This window comes from Myiozetetes cayanensis, unplaced genomic scaffold, assembly GCF_022539395.1.
Source record: "Myiozetetes cayanensis isolate MyiCay16 unplaced genomic scaffold, myiCay2020 scf247, whole genome shotgun sequence".
NCBI lineage: Eukaryota > Metazoa > Chordata > Aves > Passeriformes > Tyrannidae > Myiozetetes > Myiozetetes cayanensis.
Window position 1 is genome coordinate 505 of NW_026087464.1, and position 26,427 is coordinate 26,931.

General features: G+C 42.6%; 3 protein-coding genes and 2 long non-coding RNA genes across 5 annotated transcripts in view; 4 read left to right on the forward strand and 1 right to left on the reverse strand.

The window, feature by feature from the left end:
* The first annotated feature begins 3,758 nt into the window (after positions 1 to 3,758).
* LOC126642830 (uncharacterized) lies at positions 3,759 to 4,919 on the forward strand. Its single transcript, XR_007629562.1, has 3 exons — positions 3,759 to 3,896; positions 3,933 to 4,056; positions 4,848 to 4,919. It is a non-coding gene; the product is annotated as an uncharacterized LOC126642830 (long non-coding RNA).
* A 73-nt stretch (positions 4,920 to 4,992) lies between these two features.
* LOC126642826 (zinc finger protein 239-like) lies at positions 4,993 to 5,979 on the forward strand. Its single transcript, XM_050320782.1, has 2 exons — positions 4,993 to 5,021; positions 5,102 to 5,979. Exons 1-2 carry the CDS (start codon positions 4,993 to 4,995, stop codon positions 5,895 to 5,897), a joined length of 825 nt encoding a protein of 274 aa, XP_050176739.1. The 3' UTR covers positions 5,898 to 5,979.
* Positions 5,980 to 6,074: 95 nt separating this feature from the next.
* Positions 6,075 to 6,485, forward strand: LOC126642831 (uncharacterized). The gene is made up of 2 exons (XR_007629563.1): positions 6,075 to 6,271; positions 6,360 to 6,485. It is a non-coding gene; the product is annotated as an uncharacterized LOC126642831 (long non-coding RNA).
* Positions 6,486 to 7,867: 1,382 nt separating this feature from the next.
* Positions 7,868 to 8,356, forward strand: LOC126642828 (acanthoscurrin-2-like). The gene has a single exon (XM_050320783.1). It carries the CDS (start codon positions 7,868 to 7,870, stop codon positions 8,354 to 8,356), a length of 489 nt encoding a protein of 162 aa, XP_050176740.1.
* A 2,405-nt stretch (positions 8,357 to 10,761) lies between these two features.
* The window catches only part of LOC126642829 (maltase-glucoamylase-like), a 52,794-nt gene continuing 37,128 nt past the window's right edge, over positions 10,762 to 26,427 (reverse strand). The window contains exons 19-25 of the mRNA XM_050320784.1: positions 25,084 to 25,168; positions 21,532 to 21,588; positions 19,562 to 19,686; positions 16,398 to 16,486; positions 15,292 to 15,341; positions 12,866 to 13,036; positions 10,762 to 10,824 (exon numbers count right to left, since the gene is read on the reverse strand). Coding sequence (XP_050176741.1) covers positions 10,762 to 10,824; positions 12,866 to 13,036; positions 15,292 to 15,341; positions 16,398 to 16,486; positions 19,562 to 19,686; positions 21,532 to 21,588; positions 25,084 to 25,168 — 640 coding nt within the window. The remainder of the gene's footprint in view (positions 10,825 to 12,865; positions 13,037 to 15,291; positions 15,342 to 16,397; positions 16,487 to 19,561; positions 19,687 to 21,531; positions 21,589 to 25,083; positions 25,169 to 26,427) is intronic.

Sequence of the window (26,427 nt, forward strand, 5' to 3'; positions counted from 1 at the left end):
ACTTGCTTTATCTGAGTGAGCCCCGGGGGGCTTTTGGTGCTAAGTCCTTGTGGTTCAGAGAAATCCTCCACAATCTGTCAGGCACGCTGTTATCAGGGCTGGGGAGGTGCAGGGGGTTTGTCCCCCCGTGCATTCCACCCAGAAAAGGAACACAACAGCTTTTTATACCTTTGGAGGAGTGAGTTTAAAATTATCTATCACAGACACTCTGTTTTACAAAGTCTGCCTTATCTAAATAGACATTTGGTTGCCTAACTCCTATTCCTGCTACTATAGAGTGGTTACATAAAGTTTTATCATTTCAAACAGCTCAGGTTTCCCCCACCCCTTTTCTGTCTCCCTTGCCATGCTCCATGCTGGAAGTCTTTCCTGCTTTCCCTGACAGTCCCTTTTGTTTACATCGACTTTATCTCAATTGCCCACAGTTTGGGCAGCAACCTTCTTTCAAGCAGTTACAATTTTGCAAAGTCACACTTAACAGAGTGAAATTTTACTAACATGGCTAAATTTTTGTTGTATTTTATTTGTCTTTATTTCATCCCCAATGCCTCCAAGACCCCTTTTAACTCCCACAAATGCACCCAAAGCCATCCAAATCCTCATCCAACCACCCCCAGATCCCCCCAAATCTCCTCTAGCCCCCCCCCTCAAATCCATTCCAATCCCCCCTCAAAGAGGGATCACCCGGCACCCTGGGACAGGAACACAGTGGGCTGTACTGGGGGTACTGGGCTGTACTGGGAGGGCACTGGGGGGGCTCAGGTGCCCCACGACAACACGGCCCAGCCCCAGGAGAGATCTGGGGATAGTGAGGAGGTCCTGGTCTGTACTGGCCTGTCCTGGTCTGTACTGGTCTGTCCTGGGCTGTACCCCCAATGCCAAAGCCCATCTCCAGCTCTTTCAGGACTCTCCTGGACCCCAAAGCCCCCAGGCCCCTGACTTGGTCCTGCTGCCCCTGGAGCATCTCCAGCTCCTGCAGACCCAGCATTTCATGAGCAAATTTGAAGATGACACCAAGATGGGGGGTGCAGGATGTGCTGGAGTAGGGGAGTGTTTAGACCCAAGCCCTTCCCTTCAGGAGGTCCAGCCCCAGTAAACGAGCAGGAAGTTCACCCCAAATCATCAAGGTTTCACTTGCTTTCTTCCCCCCCGGTCAGCAGCATCTCAGCTTTGGTGTTCTCTGGGAGATGTGTGGGGTTAAAGCTGCTTCTGAGGTGGCTGCACTTCTGTCTGCTTTGCTGAGGCTTTCTGTGTGTCCTTTGAGCTGAATGCCAATGGGTTTCACAGCCCCAGGGAGACCTCTGAGAAGGGCAATCATTCTTTCAGGGTCTGCAGGCAGCATCACAGGGGATTCAGTGCTTGCTGTTCATTTCCTATCACCCATCATTTGTAAACAAGCAGCCTTTTGCACACTTCCCACAATCTGATGAACATTTCCCACTGTAGCCAGGGGATCTCCCCTTTGCAGGGGGTTGAGTCCCCCTGCCCAACAGGCTGCTCTTTGGGGAAGGGACCAGGGCCCACGAGAATCTCCAGTGCTCAGGAAAACTTCGGCTCCCCAGACCCCTTCAGCCTCTTTTGCTGGTAACAACATTTGGTCAGCCCCAGTAAGAGAGACTCTCCAAACATACTCAGTCTCAGATCCTGGAGGGGTTCTGCTCTATTCCTTTTTTAACTCAGCTAATTCAGTCGCTGACTGAGGAACTTCTTTGGCAGTTATTTGAGGGGTATTGTCATTTGAGAATCTATGTATTCTGTTTTAATTAGGGGACGGAGCGACACCTACAGCTTTTCCCCTTGGTCCCGCAAAGGCTTGAAGTCAGAGAGGGGGATGTTTCTTTAGAGGACTCCAGCTGTGACTCCTCTCTCCCTTCTCTCATTAATCTCGCCTACAGCTGCTCTCGGAGGCCCCTTTCGTTCCTCCTCTGTCCCCGGAGGACACTGCAGCAGCCGCTCGTTCCTCCCGCGGATCTGCCCAGATCGCCCCGCGCAGTCCCGAGTTCCGCGCTGGTTCTTTCGCTGCCGCAACTACAACTCCCGTGGTTCCCCGCGCGGGGCGGGGCCGTGGCGGGGGCGGGGCTGGAGGGGCGGTGCCCGCTCTCTGATTGGCTACGGCGGAGGGGTTTAAAGGCAGCGCGCGCGCCCAGCGCCATGTTGTCCAGCAGCGATCCAGGTGAGTGAGATGGCGGCTGCGGGGAGAGCGGGGCTGTTGGAACTGGGGAACTGTGAAAAGCCTGGAGGGCTCGAGAGGGCTTAGTGGGGGAGTTCGGGAGCTCCCGAAGGGCGGAGCGCGGCGATTGAAACCCTCTCTGGGGCGGGGAGAAAGGGGGGGCTCTCCCGGCGATGTGGCTTAAATGCGCAGGCGCGCCGGCCATGAGGGCACTACAACCCCCATGAGGATTTGCGCGGCGCCGCCATTCCTGCTGCAGCCACAGCGCCCCCTGCCGGCCCGGCGGACCGAGCGCAGGAAAGGGGGTGCTGGTGCCCCCCCCTTCGAGCCCCAGAGACCCCCAAAACTCATCACACAGAGACGCCAATGGGAGGGGGGGTCAGAGGGTCCCCTAAAGTCTAGTAATGGGGTTCAGGGGGTCCCCCAGCTCCCAGAGAAGGGGTCTTATGGGTGCCCCCCGAAGTCTGCGGGGGTCGATGTACCACATTCAGGTAATGGGGGCCCAGCGCCCCCAGTGTAGCCCAGTGACCTCCCACTGCCCCCCAGTACGGCCCAGTAATCCTCCAGTGAGCAACCAGAAACTACCAGTATGGCCCAGTAACCTCCCAGTGTCCCCCTGTGTGTCCTGGTAATCCCCCAGTAATCACCCAGTCCCTCCCAGTGCCCTCCCAGCATCCCTCAATAACCCCCCAGTCCCTCCCAGTGCCCTCTGGTTCCCCCCAGTGTGTCCCAGTATCCCCCAGTAATCACCCAGTTCCCCCAAAGCCCCCCAAGTGTCCCCAACGTGTCCCCAGATGCCCTTGACCTTTTTGTGAGTGTTGGGGGCTGGGGCTGTTTTGGGGGTCAGAGGGTCCAGGGGGACCTTCTGGGGGGAGATGGAGGGTTGGGGACATCAGGGATGGGGTTTGGGGACAGTGGGGAGGGGTTTGGGGACAGTGGAATGGGGGGTTTCAGGGTGGAAATTGGGACCTTGGGGAGGCCCTGGGACATTGGAGACACCAGGGGGGTCTCAGGGTCCAAGTGGGAAATTGAGGACACCAGGAGGGTCTTGGGGACACCAGGGGGGTCTCAGGACTCACCTGCTCGTGGTGCTGCCCCTCCTGTCCCCCCCAGGCCCCAGTAAGTACCCCCAAATGTCCCCTAATCCCCATTTTTCCTTTAATCCCCTCCCCCACTCAGATCCCTTTGACCCCCCAATGCTCCCAAGACCCCTTTTAACTCCCCCAAATGCACCCAGAGGCCCCCAAAACGCCCCAAATCCCAATCAAACCCCCAACAAAGAGGGATCACTTGGCACCCTGGGAACAGGAACACAGTGGGCTGTGCTGGGGGCACTGGGCTGTACTGGGAGGGCACTGAGGGGGCACTGGGCTGTACTGGGAGAGCCCTCATCCCCAAAGCCCCTCCCCTGGGCATCCATGCCACGGTCTGGGAACCACGGCGGGGTTGGATCAAGGGGTGCACTTGATGATCTGGGAGGTCTTTTCCAAGCCAGCTGATTCTGGGATTCTCTGGGTGCCATTGCCAGGGCAGCACATGCTGGAGGCTCTGTGCAGACAGAGAGACAAGGTCAGTCTGCAAAGATGTGGGGTTAGGAAAGCAGGAGAAGTTGTGGGGTGGTTGTGGCAGGAGAAAGAAGCCCCCAGGCCAGTGCAAGCAGGCCCCCCTGGGCTTGCACATCATCTGCCCTCCCTGCAGGTTCCTGTCCTGGAGAGCAGGCCCTGAGGTGTCCCTGAGCAATGGCCCAGAGGTGAGCCCTGAGGTGTCCCTGAGAAGAAGTGGAAGGCAGAGGTGGTGCTGAGGCAGGAGAGCCCCGTGCTGGGGAAGAGGCTGAGCTGGGAGTGCCCAGCAGCGAGAAGGTGCTGTGTCCATGCCCTGTGTGCCAGGTGAGCTGGGGCTTTGCTGCAGAGCTGCGGGCGCTGATTGGAGCGGCTGCAGCTGCTGAGCTGGTGGCACCAGGAACACAAAGTGTGCCCGGCCACGGAGCCTGCAGGGAGGAGCAGGGACAGGGTCAGGACCACTGTCAGCCCGGGGCTGGCTGGGCAGACACAGCAGGTTTGGGGTCCCCCTGGGAGCTGCCGAGGGTGGAGGGCGGAGCGGGCGATGCCGGAGCTGGGGGACCCCCGGCAGACTGGAGGGGGTAGCATGGAGAGGGAGGAGCCCCGGGACCCCCGGGAGCCTGAAACGGGGGGAGCGGAGAAGGGGAAGCCTGGAGAGTGGGGACCCCTGGGATCCCCGGGACAACAAGGTGGAGAACCTGGAGAGGGGGAATGTCTGGGAAGGTGGCACCCCAAAGGTGAGAGTCAGAGGAGAAGAGACCCCTTGGGCCCCCCAACACTCCCAACATTACCAAGTGGGACCCCCAACATCCCAGACAGGGGAGACCCTCTGAACCCCAGAGCGGGGAGACAAGACAGGGGGAACTCCTGTGAGAGTTTTTTTTGGGCTGAATCTTCATTTTGGCTGAACCTTACATTTTTACAGTTTGATGGGAGGTTTCCACCTCGCTATTTCTGAGGCGGTTTTTTGCGTGAATGTAGGCAGATTGGGTTTTTCTGAGCTGAATTGTGATGTTTTGGAGGCTTTTATGGTCCCAGGATGCCCGGTGAGTTCTAGAGATGGACTTGGGCAGGAGGAACCCCCAAGCCAACTCTCAGCCCTTGTTTCCCCCCAGCAGGATTTGTCCTTCCCAAAGCTTGGGCGGATGGAGGAGGAGGCTGCAAAGAAGAGGAAAAAGCCGCGGGCCCCCAGGCAGGTGAGGAGGAAGTCAGTGCCCCTTTGGCCCTGTCTTGTGGTGCCTGTGGGGGCCAAATTTGGGGGGGATGTTCTTGGGCTTCCCTCTGGGCCGGAGGCAAATCCCCTGCCTGTCCTTCTTCCTTCCTGCCCCAGGCCCCGAGCTGAGGACGGAGAGCACGGAGGACAAATCCCCCGGCAGAGCCTGGTGGGAGAGGCCGTTTTGAAGGGCTCCCCGGCGCAGGAAGGCAGCGGGGGGGAAAAGGCCCGGAGATGCCCCCGGAGGAGGGGCTGCAAAGCCAGCCCAGGGAGCTGTGAGGAGGAAAGACCCGTCCTGTGCCGGGAAGGCAACCGGAGCTTGAGCCGGAGCTCGGAGCTGGTGGTCCCTGAGCAGCCTCCCAGCAGGGAGAAGCCCTTCAGGTGCTTGGAATGTGGGAAGAGCTTCAGGGAGAGCTCCAAGCTCATCACTCACCAGCACATCCACACTGGGGAACGGCCATACACGTGTAGGGAATGTGGGAAGAGCTTCAGGAACAGCTCCACCCTGATCCAACACCAGCTCATCCACACTGGGGAACGGCCCTACACGTGTAGGGAATGTGGGAAGAGCTTCAGGTACAGCTCCCACCTGATCCGACACGAGCTCATCCACACTGGGGAACGGCCCTACAAGTGTGAGGAATGTGGGAAGAGCTTCAGTGACAGCTCCAGCCTCCGCACCCACCAGCTCATCCACACTGGGGAGCGGCCCTACAAGTGCTTGGAATGTGGGAAGAGGTTTCAGCGCAGCTCAGATCTCCTCGTGCATGAGCGGACACACACAGATGAGAGGCCCTTCCGCTGCACCGACTGTGGGAAGGGCTTCAACCTGAAATCCACCCTTGTCAAGCACCGGCGCATCCACACTGGGGAGAGACCCTACAAGTGTGAGGAGTGTGGGAAGAGCTTCAGCGACAGCTCTGCCTTTAGCAGACACCAACGGACCCACCGGTAAGGGAAGCCCCTCGAGTGCCCCGACTGCGGGAAGAACTTTGGCCGCTACTCCGGCTCCGTCACCCATCGGAGAACCCGCCTTGGGAACAGCCTTTTGGGGACCCACATTCCCGGTGACCCTCCTTGGGATCAGCCTTTTGGGGACCCACATTCCCGGTGACCGTCCTTGGAACAGCCTTTTGGGGACCCACATTCCCTGGTGACCGACCTTGGGAACAGCCTTTTTGGGGACCCACATTCCCAGTGACCCTCCTTGGAACAGCCTTTTTGGGGACCGACATTCTTGGTGACCCCTGTTTGGGAACAGCCTTTTGGAGACCCACATTCCCTGGTGACCCTCCTTGGGAACAGCCTTTTGGGGACCCACATTCCCCGGTGACCCTCCTTGGGATCAGCCTTTTGGGGACCCACATTCCCTGGTGACCCTCCTTGGGAACAGCCTTTTGGGGACCCACATTCCCAGTGACCCCTGTTTGGGGTTTATTGCCGTGCCGCGAATGGTTCTGTTTGAGATGGTTTTGTTTTTTTTCTTCCTTCCGATCGTTCGTAAATCGCTCGTTTTAGATAAATGTTCTGGTTTTGGCCGTGATTCATTAATTAATTGCCTGATGGCAGAGGATGGGATGAGGATGGATGCAGGTGGAGGTGGGTGGGATGGGAATTGAGTGGATGGGGGCCGATGGGATTGGGATGGAGGTGGATGGGACGGGGATGGAGGTGGATGGAGGTGGGTGGGATGGGGACTGAACAGATAGAGGTGGATGGGATGGGGATGAAGGTGGGTGGGATGGGGATTGGGCGGATGGGATGAGGATGGAGGTGGGATGGGATGGGGATTGGGTGGATGGGATGGGGATGGAGGTGGATGGGATGGGGACTGGGCAGATGGGACGGAGATGGAGGTGGATGGGATGGGGATTGGGTGGATGGGATGAGGATGGAGGTGGATGGAGGTGAGTGGGATGGGGATTGGGTGGATGGGATGAGGATGGATGCAGGTGGAGGCGGATGGGATGGGGATTGGGTGGATGGGATGAGGATGGATGCAGGTGGAGGTGGATGGGATGGGGATTGGGTTGATGGGATGGGGATGGATGCAGGTGGAGGTGGGTGGGATGGGTATTGGGTTGATGGGATGAGGATGGAGGTGGATGGGACGGGGATGAAGGTGTATGGAGGTGGGTGGAATGGGGATTGGGTGGATGGGATTAGGATGGATGCAGGTGGAGGTGGATGGGATGGGGATTGGGTGGATGGGATGGGGATTGAACAGATAGAGGTGGATGGGATGGGGATGGAGGTGGGTGGGATGGGGATTGGGTGGATGGGACAGGGATGGAGGTGGATGGAGGTGAGTGGGATGGGGATTGGGCAGATGGGATGAGGATGGATACAGGTGGAGGTGGATGGGATGGGGATGGAGGTGGATGGGATGGGGATGGAGGTGGATGGGATGTGGATGGATGCAGGTGGAGGTGGATAGGATGGGTATTAGGTGGATGGGATGGGGATTGAACAGATAGAGGTGGATGGGATGGGGATGAAGGTGGATGGGATGGGTATTGGGCGGATGGGATGAGGATGGATGCAGGTGGAGGTGGATGGGATGGGGATGGAGGTGGATGGGATGGGGATGGAGGTGGATGGGATGGGGATGGAGGTGGATGGGATGGGGATTGAGGTGGATGGGATGGGGATGGAGGTGGATGGGATGGGGATTGAGGTGGATGGGATGGGGATGGATGCAGGTGGAGGTGGATGGGATGGGGATTGAGGTGGATGGGATGGGTGTGGAGGAGGATGGAGGTGGATGGGATGGGGATTGGGTGGATGGGATAAGGATGGAGGTGGGATGGGATGGGGATTGGGTGGATGGGATGGGGATTGAGGTGGATGGGATGGGGATGGAGGTGGATGGGATGGGGATGGATGCAGGTGGAGGTGGATGGGATGGGGATGGAGGTGGATGGGATGGGGATGGATGCAGGTGGAGGCGGATGGGATGGGGATGGAGGTGGAGGCGGGAAGATGGAGGTGGGAGGGACGGGGATGGAGGCAGATGGGATGCAGGTGGAGGTGGACGAGACGGGGATGGATGCGGGTGGAGGTGGAAGAAGGCGGGTGGGGGCGGGTGGAGGGGGATGGGGGCAGATGGATGGGATTCAGGTCGGATCGGGATCAGGGCGGCTGAAGGAAGATGGAGGTGAACACGAGGGGATGGGGATTGGGCGGATCAGAGGGGGCGGGGGCGGATGGGGGAGGATGGGATGGGGATTGGGCGGATGGGGAGGATGGGATGGGATTGAGCGATGGGGGAGGATGGGATGGGGATTGGGCGGATGGGGAGGATGGGACGGGATTGGGCGTATGGGGGAGGATGGGACGGGGATTGGGCGGATGGGGGAGAATGGGACGGGGATTGGGCGGATGGGGAGGATGGGACGGGGATTGGGCGGATAGGGAGGATGGGACGGGATTGGGCGGATGGGGAGGATGGGATGGGGATTGGGTGAATCGGAGGGGAGTGGGGGCAGACGGGGAAGGATGGGACTAGGATTGGACAGATCGGGGCTGAGGGGGGATGGACAAGCACGGAGCCATTCAGGGTTGGATCCCGTGCCGGCAGCTCCTCCCGTCCTTTCCAGCGGAGCCGAGGGAAGGGCTGACCACGTGGTCGGGACTGGAGGGGGGATTTACAGATTTGGGGGTCCCTGGGGGGGTGTGGAGGTTTGGGGGTCCCATCCCATCAATCCCATCCCATCCCATCCCATCCCATCCCATCCCATCAATCCCATCCCACCCAACCCATCCCATCCCATCTCATCAATCCCATCCCATCCCATCCCATCCCATCCCATCCCATCCCATCAATCCCATCCCATCCCAACCCATCCCATCCCATCCCATCCCATCCCATCCCATCAATCCCATCCCATCCCATCCCATCCCATCAATCCCATCCCATCCCATCCCATCCCATCCCATCCCATCCCATCCCACCATTCCAGGTCCACATTGCAATTTAATTTTTTTTTTTTTGTGAAATTAATTTTAATTAATGAACCCAATAAATAGTAATAAAACATTAAAATAATATTAATATTAAATATTAATTTACAATCCCAATAAATAATAATAAAATAATAAACTCACACAATGAAATCCTTCTCTGGGGGGCAGATTTTTCATCACCCCTCTTTTATCCACCCTCATTTTTGCATCAAATTCATCCAGTTCTGACAATTTTATTAAGATTTTATTGAAATTTTTAAAGTTTTATTTAATTTTTATTATTCAAATTTTATTTTAAATTTTTTAAAATTTTATTTGCATTTTATTTACATTTTATTTACATTCTCTTTAAATTTTTTAATTCTATTTAGGTTTTATTTAATTTTTATTATTTAAATTTTACTTACATTTTGTAATTTTTATTTACATTCTATTTAATTTTTTAAATTTTATTTACTTTTTTAAAGTTTTATTGAATTTTTGTTGAAATTTTATTTTTAAAATCCCCAAATTACCTCATTTTATTCCTTAAAATTCACAGCTGGAAACTTTTGGGGGGGTTTATTTAAATTTTATTTAAATTTTATTTAATTTTTCTTTAAGATTCATTTAAATTTTATTTATTATTTTTAAGTTTTATTTACCTTTTTTTTAAGTTTTATTTAAAATTTTATTAAAATTTTATTTCAAAAATCACCAGATTGCCTCAATTTATTCCTTAAAATTCACAGCTGGAAACTTTTTGGGTTTTATTTACATTTTATTTAAATTTTATTTAAAATTTTTTTACAAATTATTTAAAATTTTTTAAAGTTTTATTGAATTTTTATTGACATTTTATTTTAAAAATCCCCAAATTGCCTCATTTTATTCCTTAAAATTCCCAGTTGGAAACTTTGGGGGTTTTATTTAAATTTTATTTAAATTTTATTTAATTTTTCTTTAAGATCTATTTAAATTTTTTTAAAATTTTTTAAGTTTTATTTACCTTTTTTTAAGTTTTATTGAAATTTGATTTCAAAAATCCCCAAATTGCCTCATTTTATTCCTTAAAATTCACAGCTGGAAACTTTTTGGGTTTTATTTACATTTTATTTACATTTTATTTAAATTTTTTTTACATTTTATTTAAATTTTTGTTAAGTTTTATTGAAATTTTATTGACATTTTATTTCAAAAATCACCAAATTGCCTCATTTTATGCCTAAAATTCACAACTGGAAACTTCGGGGGGGGGGGGTGTTATTTAAATTTTATTGAAATTTTAGTAAAATTTTATTTAATTTTTTTAAGTTTTATTAAATGTCATTAAGTTTTATTTACTTTTTTTTTTAAATTTTATTGACTTTTTTTAACATTTTATTTCAAAAATCACCAAATTACCTGGTTTTATGCCTAAAATTCACAACTGGAAACTTCTGGGGGGTTTTATTTAAATTTTCATGAAATTTTATTTAAATTTTATTGAAATGTTATTTAATTTTTTTTAAGTTTTATTACATTTCTTTTAGTTTTATTTACATTTTTTTAAGTTTTAGTGACATTTTATTAAAATTTTATTTCAAAAATCACCAAATTACCTCATTTTATGCCTAAAATTCACAGCTGGAAACTTTTGGGGGTTTTATTTACATTTTATTTACATTTTATTTATTTTTTTTTTTACATTTTATTTAAAATTTTTTAAAGTTTTATTAAATTTTTATTGAAATTTTATTCTTAAAGTCACTATTATATCATTTTTCTTCAATTTATTTTTTATGTTTTATTTAAATTTTTTAAAGTTTTATTTAAATTTCATTTAAATTTTAATAAATTTGTTGAAGTTTGAAGGATTTTGGGGGAGAAAAAGTTCAAGTCCAGGTGAGGGTGAAGTTCTGGCCCAGCTCCAGCGCCAGCTCCGTGATCGTCAGCACCTGGGGGAGAGAAAAAACAACAAGAAATGGAATTTTCGTGATAAAAACACCCAAAAAAATGGATTTTTTGTGATTAAAAACCCAAAAATAGATTTTTTGTGATTAAAAACCCAAAAAGTGGATTTTTTGTGATTAAAAAACCCAAATAAATCGATTTTTTTATGGAAAAAAAAAACCAATAAATGGATTTTTCATTATAAAAAACGCCAATAAATGGATTTTCTATGATTAAAAAAAACAGAGAAATGGATTTTTCATGATAAAAAAACCCAAAATAAATCGAATTTAATGGTAAAATAACATAAATAATTGAATTTTTAGTGATAAAATCCTCAAAATAAAGGGACTTTTCATGATAAAAAAACCCAAATAAATGGATTTTTTGTGATTAAAAAACCTCAAATAAATGGATTTTTAGTAATAAAAAACCCAAATAAATGGATTTTTTTGTGATTAAAAACCCCAATAAATGGATTTTTTGTGATTAAAAACCAAAAAAATGGATTTTTTGTGATATAAACCCCAAATAAATGGATTTTTAGAAATAAAACAAAACAAAAAATGGATTTTTTGTAATTAAAACAAAAATGAAACAAAATAAAAATAAATATAGAAATAAAAATTAAAATAAAAATAAAAATGACAATAGAAATAAAAAATGAAACTGAAAATAAAAATTAAAATGAAATTAAAAATAAAATAAAAATAAAATAGAAATGAAAATTAAAGTAAAAGTAAAAATAACAATTAAAATAAATGTAAGAGTAAGAATGAAAATGAAAATAAGAAATAAAAATAAAAATAAAAATAAAAATGAAACTAAAAATAAAAATAAAATAGAAAACTTAAAATAAAAATAAAAATTAAAATGAAAACGAAAACAAAAGTAAAAATAAAAATAGAAATAAAGTAAAAGTTACAATAAAAATTGTTATAAAAATACAAAATGAAAATAAAAATCCAAACTGAAAATGAAAATAAAAACTAAAACAAAAATAAAAGTAAAAGTAAAAATAAAACTGAAAATAAAAATAAAATGAAAATAAAAAAAATTAAAATAGAAATTAAAATTAAAATGAAAATGAAAACAAAATAAAAATATAAATTAAAATAAAATAAAAATAGAAATTAAAATTAAAATGAAAATAAAAAAAATAAAAATAGAAATTAAAATGAAAATAAAAATAAAATTAAAATAGAAATTAAAATAAAAATTTAAATTAAGTAAAAATAAAAATTAAAAAAGAAACGAAAATGAAAATAAAAATAAAATTAAAATTGAAAATGAAACTAAAACTAAAATTTAAATGAAAATGAAAATTAAAAATAAAGATGAAAATAAAAAGAGAAATCAACCAGAAATCAACTTTTCAAACCTAGAAATGCAAATTAAAACAAAAATAAAAATATAATAAAAATAAAAATAAAATAAAAATAAAAATAAAATAATAATAAAACCGAAATAAAAATAAAAATGAAACAAAATAAAAATAAAAACAGAAATTAAAATTAAAATAAAAATTTAAATAAGGTAAAAATAAAAATTAAAAAAAATAAAAATGAAATGAAAATGGAAATAAAAAGAAAATTAGAAATTAAAATGAAAAGAAAAAATAAAATTAAAAATGAAAATAAAAATTAAAATTAAACTAAAACTAAAAATTTAAATTAAACTGAAAATGAAAAATAAAAATGAAAATAAAAATAGAAATGAAATAGAACTCAATTTTCAAATGTAGAAATGCAAATTAAAACAAAATAAAAATAAAATAAAAATAAAAATAAAATAAAAATAAAAATTAAATAAAAATAAAAATGAAACAAAAATAAAAACTAAATCAAAAAAAATGAAACAAAAATAAAAATAAAAATTGAAATTAAAATAAAAATTTAAATAAGGTTAAAATAAAAATTAAAAAAAATAGAAATGAAACGAAAATGGAAATAAAAATAAAATTAAAAATGAAAATAAAAATAAAAATGAAACTAAAACTCAAAATAAAATTTAAAAATCATATTACAACTCCAATAAAGTGTGTACCTGGGTGGTGCCGTCGTGCTCCACGCGGTGCCCGGACTGGATCTGCTGCCCGTTCCTCTCCACGCTGACCCCGCCCACGGGCGCGGCCACGCCCAGCACGCGGATCTGGGTGAACCGCAGAGCGTTGGGGTCGACGTAACCCCCGTGCAGAACACGCAGCTCCAGAACGTTCTGGAAACGGGCAGGAGAAAAATACAGGGCACCAAAATTCCCCTTTTCAGTTTTTAATTAATTTTTATTAATGTTTTATTAATAGATTATTAATAAATATTTATTCGTGCAATTATAAATTATATTATTTATTATATTATATTATATTATATATTATATTATAAATGCAATTATAAATTATATTATAAATTATAAATTCTATAAATTATAAATATCTATTTGTGCAATTCATTATGAATTCCAAATTAATATATAGTATATAAAAATATTTTTAATTAATTAAAAAATTATTAATAAAATTTAATAATATTAATAATTAATAATGAATTAATAAATAATATAAATTAATGAAATACATCTCTAAAAATATGTAATTAAAATAAATATTAATACGTCCGTGTAATTTGTTATGAATTTGAAATTAATATATACTATATAAAATATTATTATTTTAAATTAATTAAAATAATAATAAATTAATAATATTTTTAATAATATTAATAGTAATTAACAATAAATTAATAAATAATATGAATTAATTAACTAGATCTCTAAAAATATGTAATTAAAATAAATATTAATATGTTCGTGTAATTTGTTATGAATTCGAAATTAATATATACTATATAAAAGATTATTATTTAAAATTAATTAAAATAATAATAAATTAATAATAATTTTTATAATATTGATAGTAATTAATAATAAATTAATAAATAATTTAAATTAATTAAATACATCTCTAAAAATATGTAATTAAAATAAATATTAATAAGTCTGTGTAATTTGTTAGGAATTCGAAATTAATATATACTATATAAAAACATTATTTTTAAAAAATTAATTGAAATAATAATGAATTATTAATAATATTAATAATAATTAATAATGAATTAATAAATAATTTAAATTAATTAAATACATCTCTAAAAATATGTAATTAATACACATGATATACTATGTTTCTTAGTGTAATTGATATAATAATATCATTAATATACAATGTCATTATATTAATGGATATTATGGATATGATATCAATTAGAAATTAATATATAGTATATAAAAATATATAATTTATGTATATAATTAATTAAATGCATCTCTAAAAATAATATCAAAAATTTATACTTAATTTAAGAACTAATAAATTATAAATATAATATTGTCATTAGGCTTTATGTTATTATATGTACATATCTATTTTATATATTGTATATATACAATTATAATCTATATATTATATAACCTGTGTGTAATTTTTTTAATATTGTAAATAGTCTATTTTAATATAATAATAATTAATATAATATTTATCTTTTTATTGTGCTTGTATAATAATTATATTATTATATTATGTATTTTTATTATATTTTAGTATTACGAATTACAATTATATCATAATTATAATTTTTCTTATAATTATAATTAAAACAAATCATTATAATTTTTATATTTTATATATAACATATATATTACATGTTGTGTAATATAAATATGTATAATATATATAAATAAGGTATATAATATATAAATAAAGTATATATATAAAAATAAATAAATGAAGTATGATCTATAATTATAATCTATTTAATATATATCATCTATAATACAATATTGTAACATTGTAAACTGTGTATTAAAACATAAAATATAGTAATATATTTTTATATATTTTTATGTAATATATATTGTATATATGTAATATATATTTTATTTATATGTTTATATATTTAATATAAATTAAATTAATTAAAATTTAACTTAAATTTAATAAAAAATTTAAATAAATTAATTAAAATAAGTAAAATATTTATAATTTTTAGATTACAAACAATATAATTATAATATTGTAAATAGTCTATTGTACTCTAATATATATTATAGAAATATATATATATTTTATAAATATAGATTTTTATGTGTTACTGGATTATATATATCACATATATATTATTTCTCTTCTAATTTAATGTATATTATAAATTATATATTATATATTATACATAATAAAATTTATTTATAGCATTGTAAATAGCCTCTTATGATGTGTATTATTTAATATATTTAAAATATAAATATAAAATATAAATATATAAAAATATATAAATATAAAATATATAAGAATATAAAATATATTAAAATATAAATATATAAAATATAAATATATAAAAATAAATATATAAAATATAAAAAATATAAATATATAAATATATAAAATATCTAAAATTCCCCCTGTTGGTCACGTGACTCACGGTGTGGGCGGTGAATTCCATCAGCAGGTACCGCCCGGCCTCGACCGTGTCTGGGGAGGGGAAAGAAAATCAGGGATAAAAGGAAAGAAATTTGATTGGATTAGGAAGGAAAATAAAAATAAAATAAAAATTAACATTTAAAAATTAAAATTTAATGTTAAAGGTGAAAATGAAATTAAGGGGGAAAATAAGAATTAACAAATCCAAATTTAAGATAAACCCAAAAAAATTAGAGTGAAAATCAAATTTAATATTTAAAGTTAAAATTAAAATTTTAATTAAAAAAAATTAAAAATTTAAAATTAAAAGGGAAAATTAAACTTTAAAATTAAAAGCACGAAAAATGAAATGACAGGGAAAATAAAAATTCATTTAAAAAATTGGAATTTAAAGTTAAAAATGGAAATGAAATTACGGTGAAAATAAGAATTAAAACTCAACATTTAAAATGAGACGGAAAAAAGATCAATCAATTATGCAAATGAGGCGCTGTGACCATTTTTCAAGCAATTAATTATTCAAATGAGGATCAGTGGCCACTGGGTGAATCAATCAATTATGCAAATGAGGGGCAATGATCACTGGGTGATTAAATAATTTTTTAAATGAGGGGTTGTGACCACTGAGTGAGTAAATTAATTAACACAAATGAGGGGCAGTGGCCACTCATCGAGCCAATTAATTATTCAAAGAAAAGGGCGGTGGCCACTGGGCAAGTCCATTAATTATGCAAATGAGGGGCTGTGGCCACTGAGCAGGTCAATTAATTACACAAGTGATGGGTGGTGAGTAAATTAATTATGCAAAAAAGGGAAGCTGGCCATTGGACGAGCTGATTAATTTCAGAAATGAGGGGCTCTGGCCACTGTGTGAGCCAATTAATTATGCAAATGAGGGGCAACCGTCACTGGGTGAATCAATTAATTATTGAAATGAGGGGCGGTGGCCTCTCCAGTTAATTAATTGCACAAATGACAGTCGGTGACCACCGGACGAGTAAATTAATTATGCAAATCAGGGGCTGCGGCCACTTATCGAGCCGATTAATTATGCAAATGAGAGGTGGGGAGCCAATCAATTATGCAAATGAGGGGGAGGGGTCTCACCGATGCCGACGCCGTCGTCCCAGAAGAGGCTCCCGCGGGCCCGGAGGGCGTCGTCCAGAGCCACCGTCAGGCTCAGAGCGTTCCGCCGGCTGGAAAGGGGGGAACGGGGAGGGAAATTGGGAATGGGGAGGGAAAATTGGGAATGGGGGCAGGAAAATGGGGAATGGGGAGGGAAAAGTGGGAATGGGGCGGGAAAAGTGGGAATGGGGAGGGAAAAATGGGAATGGGGAGGGAAAATTGAGAATGGGGAGGGAAAAGGGGAATGGGGGAGGGAAAATGGGAATGGGGAGGGAAAAGTGGGGATGGGGAGGGAAAAGTGGGAATGGGGAGGGAAAATTGGGAATGGGGAGGGAAAAGTGGGAATGGGGCGGGAAAAGTGGGAATGGGGAGGGAAAAATGGGAATGGGGAGGGAAAAGTGGGAATGAGGGTGGGAAAATGGGGATGGGGAGGGAAAAGTGGGAATGGAGTGGGAAAAGTGGGGATGGGGAGGGAAAAATGGGAAGGGGGGAGGGAAAGAGGGAAAAAGGAGGGAGGGAGGAAGCCCGGGGTGGGCGTGGCTGCCATTGATGGGTGGGTGTGGCTGCCATTTACCTGGGTGGGTGTGGCTGCCATTTACCTGGGTGGGTGTGGTTTCCATTTACCTGGGTGGGTGTGTCTGATCTCCCCTGGGTGGGTGTGGCTGACCTCACTTGGGTGGGTGTGGTTTCCGTTTACCTGAGTGGGTGTGGCTTCGATTGACATGTGAGCGTGGCTGATCTCACTTGGGTGGGTGTGGCTGCCATTTACCTGGGTGGGCGTGGCTGCCATTTACCTGGGTGGGTGTGGCTGCAATTTACCTGGGTGGGTGTGGCTGCAATTTACCTGGGTGGGCGTGGCTACCATTGACCTGGGTGGGTGTGTCTGACCTCAGGTGGGTGGGTGTGGCTACCATTTACCTGTGTGGGTGTGGCTTCCATTTACCATGGTGGGTGTGTCTGATCTCACCTGGGTTGGTTTGACTGCCATTTACCTGAGTGGGTGTGTCTGATCTCACCTGGGTGGGTGTGACTGCCATTTACCTGGGTGGGTGTGTCTGACCTAACTTGGGTGGATGTGGTTTCCATTTACCTGGGTGGGTGTGGCTTCCTTTGATGTTTGGGTGTGTCTGACCTCACGTGGGTGGGTGTGGCTTCCATTTACCTGGATGGGTGTGTCTGACCTCACTTGGGTGGGTGTGGCTTCCATTTACCTGGGTGAGTGTGGCTGCCATTTACCTGAGTGGGTATGGCTACCATTGATGTGTGGGTGTGTCTGATCTCACCTGGGTGGGTGTGGTTTCCACTTACCTGGGTGGGTGTTTCTGATCTCACCTGGGTGAGTGTGGCTACCATTTACCTGGGTGGGCGTGGCTTGCATTTACCTGGGTGGGTGTGTCTGCCATTTACCTGGGTGGTTGTGTCTGATCTAACCTGGGTGGGTGTGGCTTCTATTGATGTTTGGGTGTGTCTGATCTCATATGGGTGGACATAGTTGCCACTTACCTGTGTGGGTGTGTCTGATCTCCCTGAGTGGGTGTGACTGCCATTTACCTGGGTGGGTGTGTCTGATCTCCCCTGGGTGGGTGTGGCTGCCATTTACCTGGGTTGGTTTGACAGCCATTTACCTGGGTGGGTGTGGCTTCCTTTGATGTGTGGGTGTGTCTGATCTCCCCTGGGTTGGTTTGACTGCAATTTACCTGAGTGGGTGTGGCTTCCATTTACCTGGGTGGGCGTGACTACAATTTACCTGGATGGGTGTGTCTGATCTCACTTGGGTGGGTGTGTCTGCTCTTACCTGAGTGGGTGTGACTGCCATTTACCTGGATGGGTGTGTCTGATCTCCCCTGGGTGGGCGTGGCTTCCATTTACCTGGATGGATGTGTCTGATCTCCCCTGGGTGGGTGTGGCTGCAAGTTACCTGAGTGGGTGTGGCTACCATTGATGTGTGGGTGTGGTTGCCATTTACCTGAGTGGGTGTGGTTTCCACTTACCTGGTTGGGTGTGTCTGATCTTACCTGGTTGGGTGTGTCTGATCTCCCCTGGGGGGGCATGGCTGCCATTTACCTGGGTGGGTGTGGCTACAATTTACCTGGGTGGGTGTGTCTGACCTCACCTGGGTGGGTGTGTCTGAGATCCCTTGAGTGGGCATGGCTGCCATTTACCTGGGTGGGTGTTTCTTATCTCACCTGTGGGTGTGTCTGATCTCACCTGGGTGGGTGTGGCTGCCATTTACCTGGGTGGGTGTGGCTGCCATTTACCTGGGTGGGTGTGACTGCCATTTACCTCGGTGGGTGTGGCTTTCACTTACATGAGTGGGTGTGGCTTCCATTTACCTGGGTGGATGTGTCCAATCCCACCTGGGTGGGTGTGGCTGCCATTTACCTGGGTGGGTGTGTCTGATCTCACCTGATTGGGCGTTGCTGCCATTTACCTGGGTGGGTGTGTCTGATCTCACCTGGGTGGGCGTGTCTGATCTCCCCTGGGTGGGTGTGGCTGCCATTTACCTGGGTGGGTGTGGCTGCCATTTACCTGGGTGGGTGTGTCTGATCTCCCCTGGGTGGGCGTGGCTACCATTTACCTGGGTGAGTGTGGCTTCCATTTACCTGGGTGGGTGTGGCTTCCATTTACCTGGGTGGGTGTGTCTGATCTCACCTGGGTGGGCGTGGCTGCCATTTACATGGGTGGGTGTGTCTGACCTCACTTGGGTGGGTGTGGCTTCCATTTACCATGGTGGGTGTTTCTGATCTCCCCTGGGTGGGTGTGGCTGCCATTTACCTGGGTGGGTGTGGCTTCCATTTACCTGTGGGGGTGTGTCTGACCTCACTTGGGTGGGTGTGGCTGCCATTTACCTGGGTGGGTGTGTCTGATCTCCCCTGGGTGGGCGTGGCTGCCATTTACCTGGGTGGGTGTGGCTTTCTTTGATGTTTGGGTGTGTCTGATCTCCCCTGGGTGGGCGTGGCTTCCATTTACCTGGGTGGGTGTGTCTGATCTCACCTGGGTGGGTTTGACTGCCATTTACCTGAGTGGGTGTGAGTGCCATTTACCTGGGTGGGCGTGTCTTCCCTCACTTGTGGGCGTGTCCCTCCCCCTGTGGGCGTGTCCCTCCCCCCGTGGGCGTGTCCCCCCCGTGGGCGTGTCCCCCTCACCTGTAGGTGGTGTTATTGGCCGGTTCCTGCTGGGGCAGGATGCTCCCTCCCCTGACGTGCAGGTTGATGTGCCCGAGCGGCGCCGGCAGCTCCACGAATTGACGTCGAATTCCGACCTCCTCCCCCTGGGAAAGGGCGGGAAAAACAACCCAAAAACATCAAAATTAAAACCTAAAAAAATTAAAAATGAAAAGAAAAAAATTACCTCGAAATTTGGCTCCTGTTTGGTGAAATTATTGGGGTTTATTGATTTTTTTTTTTAGGTTTGGTTTTTTAAGATTTTTGAACTTTTTGCTGATTTTTTTTTTAAGGAATTAATGTTCTTGATTGTTGCGATTTTTAATTTTAGTTGCTTAAGATTTATTAGGATAAAGTTAAGTAAAAAAAAAATAAGAAAGGAAAACAAATTAAATAAAAATAAAATAAAATAAAATGAAATGAAATAAAATAAAATGAAATAAAAGTAAGATAAAATAAGATAAAATAAAAATAAGATAAGATAAAATAAAATAAAATTAAAATAAGATAAAATAGGGTAAAATAGAATAAAAATAAAATAAAATAAAAATAAGATAAAATAAGATAAAATAAAAATAAGATAAAATAAAATGAAAATAAGATAAAATAGGGTAAAATAGAATAAAAATAAAATAAAATAAAATAAAATAAAACAAAATAAAATAACATAAAATAAAAATAACATAAAATAAAATTAAAATAAAATAAGGTACAAATTGAACCATCTTGCATCGGGCAGATATGGGTTAGGGTTGAGTTTAGGGTCAGGTTTAGTGTCAGGGTTAATTTTAGGCTCAGGTTTAGTCTCAGGTTTAGGTTCAGGTTTGGGATCACGTTTGGGGTCAGGTTTAGGCTCAGGTTTGGGGTCAGCTTTAGGCTCAGATTTAGGCTCAGGGTTAGGTTCAGGTTTAGGTTCAGTGTTAGGATTGAGTTTAGGATCAGCATCAGGTTTAGGGTCAGGTTTGGGGGCAGGGTTAATTTTAGACTCAGGTTTAGGCTCAGCTTTAGGCTCAGCTTTGGGGTCAGCTTTGGGCTCAGGTTTAGGTTCAGGGTTAGGGTTGAGTTTAGGGTTAGGTTTGGGGTCAGGGTTAGGGTTGAGTTTAGGTTTAGGTTCAGGTTTAGGCTCAGGTTTAGGTTCAGGTTTAGGTTCAGGGTTAGTGTTGAGTTTAGGGTCAGGTTTGGGCTCAAGATTAGGGTTAGGATTGAGTTTAGGGTTTAGGCTCAGGTTTGGGCTCAGAGTCAGGGTTAGGGTTGAGTTTAGGGTCAGGTTTAGGGTCAGGATTAGGGTTAGGGTTATTTTAGGGTTTAGGCCCAGCTTTAGGCTCAGCTTTAGGCCCAGGTTTGGGGTCAGGGTCAGGTTTAGGCTTGAGTTTAGGCCCAGGTTTGGGCTCAGGATTAGGGTTAGGGTTATTTTAGGGTTTAGGCCCAGCTTTAGGCTCAGCTTTAGGCCCAGGTTTGGGGTCAGGATTAGGGTTAGGGTTATTTTAGGTTTAGTTCCAGCTTTAGGCTCAGCTTTAGGCCCAGGTTTGGGCTCAGGATTAGGGTTAGGGTTATTTTAGTGTTTAGACCCAGCTTTAGGCCCAGCTTTAGGCCCAGGTTAGGGTTGAGTTTAGGGTCAGGTTTGGGGTCAGGGTCAGGTTTAGGGTTGAGTTTAGGGTCAGGTTTGGGCTCAGGGTCAGGGTTAGGGTTCAGTTTAGGCCCAGGTTTGGGGTCAGGGTCAGGTTTAGTGTTTAGGCTAAGCTTTAGGCCCAGGTTAGGGTTGAGTTTAGTGTTTAGGCCCAGCTTTAGGCCCAGCTTTAGGCCCAGGTTTGGGCTCAGGGTCAGGTTTAGTGTTTAGGCCCAGCTTTAGGCCCAGCTTTAGGCCCAGGTTTGGGGTCAGGATTAGGGTTAGGGTGTGATTAGGGTTTAGGCCCAGCTTTAGGCCCAGCTTTAGGCCCGGGTTGGTCACTCACGGTGTAGAAGTCGAACCAGCGCGCGTCGGGCAGGTACAAACGCAGCGAGCTCAGCCCCTGTGGGGACACAGCCACGGACAGAATGGAGCCCAAACCCTCCGGAATTCCTGGGATGAGCCCAAAGCCCTCAGGAATTTCCAGGAATTATCCCAAAATCCCAAATCCCTCAGGAATTTCCTGGAATGATTTTCCCACCACCCCAATCCCAAAGCCCAAATTCCTCAGGAATTTCTGGCTGATTTTCCCTGATGCCAAATCCCAAATCCCCCAGGAATTCCCAGGAATGATCCCAAATCCCAAAGCCCAAATCCCTCAGGAATTTCCTGGGATGATCCCAAATCCCAAATCCCTCAGGAATTCCCTGGTATGATCCCAAATCCCAAATCCCTCAGGAATTCCTGGATGATTTTCCCTGATCCCAAATCCCTCAGGAATTCCCAGGGATGATCCCAAATCCCTCGGGGATCCCCAGGAATGATCCCTAATCCCAAATCCCTGGGATGATCCCAAATCCCAAATCCCTCAGGAATTCCTAGGAATGATCCCAAATCCCTTGGGAATTTCTGGCTGATTTTCCCTGATCCCAAATCCCAAATCTCTTGGGAATTCCTGGAATGATTTTCCCACCACCCCAATCCCAAATCCCTTGGGAATTCCTGGGAATTATCCCAAATCCCAAATCCCTGGGGAATTCCCAGATGATTTTCCCTCATCCCAAATCTCTTGGGAATTCCTGGGATGATTTTCCCATCACCTTGATCCCAATTCCCTCAGGAATCCCCTGGAATGATCCCAAATCCCAAATCCCTCACGAATTCCCAGATGATTTTCCCTCATCCCAAACCCCAAATCCCTTGGGAATTCCTGGGAATGATCCCAAATCCCTGGGGAATTCCTGGATGATTTTCCCTCATCCCAAATCCCTTGGGAATCCCCAGGGATGATCCCAAATCCCAAATCCCACGGGAATTCCCAGGAATGATTTTCCCACCACCCCAATCCCAAATCCCTGGGGAATTCTCTGGAATGATCCCAAATCCCTCAGGAATTCCCTAGTAATGATCCCAAATCCCAAATTCCTCAGGAATTCTCTGGAATGATCCCAAATCCCAAATCCCTTGGGAATTCCTGGATGATTTTCCTGATCCCAAATCCTGAATCTCCAAGGAATTAATGGATGATTTTCCCACCCATCCTGATCCCAAATCCCTCAGGAATTCTGAGAATGATCTCAAAATCTCAAATCCCTGGGGAATTCCTGGACGATTTTCCCCCTACCCTGATCCCAAATCCCTGGGGAATTCTTGGATGATTTTCCCTCATCCCAAATCCCGAATCTCTTGGGAATTCCTGGATGATTTTCCCACCACCCCAATCCCAAATCCCAAATCAAGAATTCCCAGGAATGATCCCAAATCGCAAATCCCTCAGGAATTCCTGGGAATGATTTTCCCCCCACCCTGATCCCAAATCCCTGGGGAATTCCCTGGGATGATCCCAAAATCCCAAATCCCTGGGGAATTCCCAGATGATTTTCCCCCACCCAGATCCCAAATCCCTCAGGAATTCCTGGATGATTTTCCCTGATCCCAAATCCTGAATCTCTTGGGAATTCCTGGATGATTTTCCCACCCATCCTGATCCCAAATCCCTCAGGAATTCTGAGAATGATCTCAAAATCTCAAATCCCTGGGGAATTCCTGGACGATTTTCCCCCTACCCTGATCCCAAATCCCTGGGGAATTCCTGGATGATTTTCCCTGATCCCAAATCCCGAATCTCTTGGGAATTCTTGAATGATTTTCCCACCACCCCAATCCCAAATCCCTGGGGAATTCCCAGGAATGATCCCAAATCCCAAATCCCTCAGGAATTCCTGGGATGATTTTCCCACCATCCTCATCCCAAACCCCTCCAGAATTCCCAGGAATGAACCCAAAATCCCAAATCCCACGGGAATTCCCAGATGCTTTTCCCTCATCCCAAATCTCAAATCTCTTGTGAATTCCTGGATGATTTTCCCACCATCCCAATCCCAAATCCCAAATCCCTCAGGAATTCCTAGGATGATTTTTCCACCACCCAAATCCTAAATCCCTCGGGAATTCCCAGATGATTTTCCCTGATCCCAAATCCCGAATCTCTTGGGAATTCCTGGATGATTTTCCCACCACCCCAATCCTAAATCCCTCAGGAATTCCCAGGATGATTTTCCCACCACTCCAATTCCAAATCCCTTGGGAATTCATGGGAATGATCCCAAGTCCCAAATCTCTTGAGCATTCCTGGGATGATTTTCCCTCCACCCCAATCCCAAATCCCAAATCCCTCAGGAATTCCTGGATGATTTTCCCTCATCCCAAATCCCAAATCCATTCAAGAATTCCCAGGATGATTTTCCCCCCACCCTGATCCCAAATCCCTTGGGAATCCCCAGGGATGATCCCAAATCCCAAATCCCTGGGGAATTCCCTCATCCCAAATCTCTTGGGAATTCCTGGGATGATTTTCCCATCATCCTGATCCCAATTCCCTCAGGAATCCCCTGGAATGATCCCAAATCCCAAATCCCTCACGAATTCCCAGATGATTTTCCCCCCACCCTGATCCCAAATCCCTTGGGAATTCCTGGGAATGATCCCAAAATCCAAATCCCTCGGGAATTCCCAGATGATTTTCCCTCATCCCAAATCCCTCGGGAATCCCCAGGGATGATCCCAAATTCCAAATCCCTCGGGATTTTCTGGGATGATTTTCCCACCACCCTGATCCCAAATCCCAAATCCCTCAGGAATTCCCGGGGCTGATTTTCCCACCATTCCAATCCCAAATCCCTCAGGAATTCCCAGGGATGATCCCAAAATCCCAAATCCCTGGGGAATTCCTGGATGATTTTCCCTGATCCCAAATCCCAAATCCCTCAGGAATTTCCTGGATGATTTTCCCACCACCCTGATACCAAATCTCAAATCCCTGCTGGAATTCTGGGCTGATTTTCCCCCCATTCCCAACTTTTTTCTCCCATTCCCAATTTTTTCCCCCATTCCCAATTTTTCCTCCATTCCCAATTTTTTTCCCAATTTTTCCCCCATTTCCAATTTTTTCCCCCGTTCCAAATTTTTTCCCAACTATTTTTCACCCATTCCCAATTTTTCCCATTCCCAAATTTTTCCCAATTTTTTCCCAAGTTTTTTTCCCAATTTTTTTCCCAATTTTTCCCCCCATTCCCAATTTTTTTTCCCGTTTTTCCCTTCATTCCCAATTTTTTCCCAATTTTTCCCCCCATTCCCTCCCAAGTTTTTTCCCAATTTTTTCCGAATTTTTCTCCAATTTTTTTCCCATTCCCAATTTTTTTTCTTAATTTTTTTCCCAATTTTTACCCCCATTCCCAAATTTTTCCCCCCCATTCCCAATTTTTTTCCCAATTTTATCCCCCATTCCCGAATTTTTTTCCCCCCATTCCCAAATTTTTCCCAATTTTTTTTTCCAATTTTTCCCCCATTCCCAATTTTTCCCAATTTTTTTCCCCCCATTCCCGGTTTTTTTCAGGACCTCTTCCAGGACGGGGCTGATGAGCAGCCCCTCCCCCCACAGGAACTGCTGGGAAAGATTCCAGGTGGTTGGGTCAGTCACGAACCTGCGGGGAAGGGGAGAAAATGGGAATAAAAATGGGGATTAAATTGAAATTAAATTGAAATTTAATGGGAAAAAAATAGGGAAAAAATGGGAAAAAAATAGGGAAAAAATGGGAATAAATGGGAATTAAATTGAAATTAAATTGGGAATAAAATGGGAATAAAATGGGAATTAAATGGGAATTAAATTGAAATTTAATGGGAAAAAATGGGAAAAAAATGGGAAGAAAAATGGGAAGAAAATGGGAAGAAAATGGGAATAAAATGGGGAAAAAATGGGGGAAAAATGGGAATAAAATGGGAATTAAATGGGAATTAAATGGGAATAAAAGGGGAAGAAAATGGGAAAAAAATGGGAAGAAAAATGGGATCAAAAATGGGAATAAAATGGGAATAAGGGTAAAGGAAAAGGTAAAAATAGAAATTAAGAAATAGAAATAGAAATGGAAATAAAGGAAATAAAAATGGGAATAAAATGGAAATGAAATGGGAATAAAATTGAAACAAAATGGGAATAAAATGGGAATAAAATGGGAATAAAATGAGAATTAAATTGGGAATAAAATGGGAATAAAATGGGAATAAATGGGAATTAAATTGAAATTTAATGGGAAAAAATGGGAAGAAAATGGGAATTAAATGGGAAAAAATGTGAAGAAAATGGGAATAATGGGGAGAAATATGGGAAGAAAATGGGAAAAAATGGGAATAAAAATGGGAATAAAATGGGAAAAAAATGGGAATTAAAAATGGGAAGAAAATAAAGAAAAAGGTAAAAATAGGAATTAAAAAAATAGAAATAGAAAAAATGTGAAAATAAAAAAAATCATCAAAAATAGAGATAAAAATAGAAATTAAAAAAATAAAAATAAAAAATAGAAATTAAAAATTAGAATTTAAAATAGAAATTAAAAAGTAGAAAAATGCGAAAATAAAATAAAAATAGAAATTAAAATAATAGAAAGAAAAAAGTGAAAATAAAAAATAATCAAAAAGACATTTAAAAAAATAGAAATTAAAAACAGAAATTAAAAAATAGTAATTAAAAAAGAGAAATAAAAAAATAGGAAGAGAAATTAAAAAATAGAAATTAAAAAAATAGAAATTAAAAGATAGAAATAGACAAAAGAGAAAATAAATAATAATAAATAATAGAAATAGAAATTGAAATTAAAAAAGGCATTAAAAATGGAAATAGAAATTGGAAAAAAAGGGAAATTAAAAAGGGAATAAAAATGGGAATAAAAATAAAGGAAAGGGT

What these genes read in the sequence shown, in the direction of transcription:
- LOC126642826 (XM_050320782.1), top strand. Translation starts at nt 4,993, where the DNA reads ATGTTCTTGGGCTTCCCTCTGGGCCGGAG. An exon ending in GGCTTCCCTCTGGGCCGGAG is followed by an intron (nt 5,022 to 5,101) that starts GCAAATCCCCTG and finishes ACAAATCCCCCG; the next exon opens with GCAGAGCCTGGTGGGAGAGG.
- LOC126642828 (XM_050320783.1), top strand. Translation starts at nt 7,868, where the DNA reads ATGGGGATGGATGCAGGTGGAGGCGGATGGGATGGGGATGGAGGTGGA.